Consider the following 345-nt stretch of genomic DNA (forward strand, 5'->3'; position numbering starts at 1 on the left):
CAGCAGCAGCAACAGATGTGCAACAGAAGAAACAGCAGTTTGTGCTGCATGAACTCTGTCCATGCCGGGATGCAACCAACGCTTGCTGCTGCTGCTGTTGCTGCCGCTGCCGCTGCTGTTGCCGCTGCTGCTGCTGCTGCTGCTGTTGCTGCTGCTGCAGATTTCTGGTGCAATGGCGATGCTGCAGCAGCTGCCGCTGCCTGCTGTCTACAGCAGCTGTGGCCTTGCCTTCTCAAGGTATGCAGCAGCAGCAGCAGCAGCAGCAGCAACAGCAGCAGCAGCAGCAACAGCAGCAGCACCAGAAACCGCAACAGAAGCAGCAACAGCAGCAGAAGGAGAAACAGC

At 58.3% G+C, this 345-nt stretch overlaps 1 protein-coding gene across 1 annotated transcript in view; it reads left to right on the forward strand.

Annotated features, from left to right (window-relative positions):
• Positions 1-345, forward strand: part of EMH_0008410 (uncharacterized protein) — a gene marked incomplete at both ends in the record, with an annotated part of 1,107 nt that overhangs the window by 523 nt on the left and 239 nt on the right. The window contains one exon of the mRNA XM_013498348.1: positions 214-343. Within this exon, the coding sequence (XP_013353802.1) occupies positions 214-343 (130 nt within the window). The remainder of the gene's footprint in view (positions 1-213; positions 344-345) is intronic.

The sequence above is a fragment of the Eimeria mitis genome, genomic scaffold (genome assembly GCF_000499745.2).
Source record: "Eimeria mitis Houghton genomic scaffold, Emh_scaff336, whole genome shotgun sequence".
Lineage (NCBI taxonomy): Eukaryota > Apicomplexa > Conoidasida > Eucoccidiorida > Eimeriidae > Eimeria > Eimeria mitis.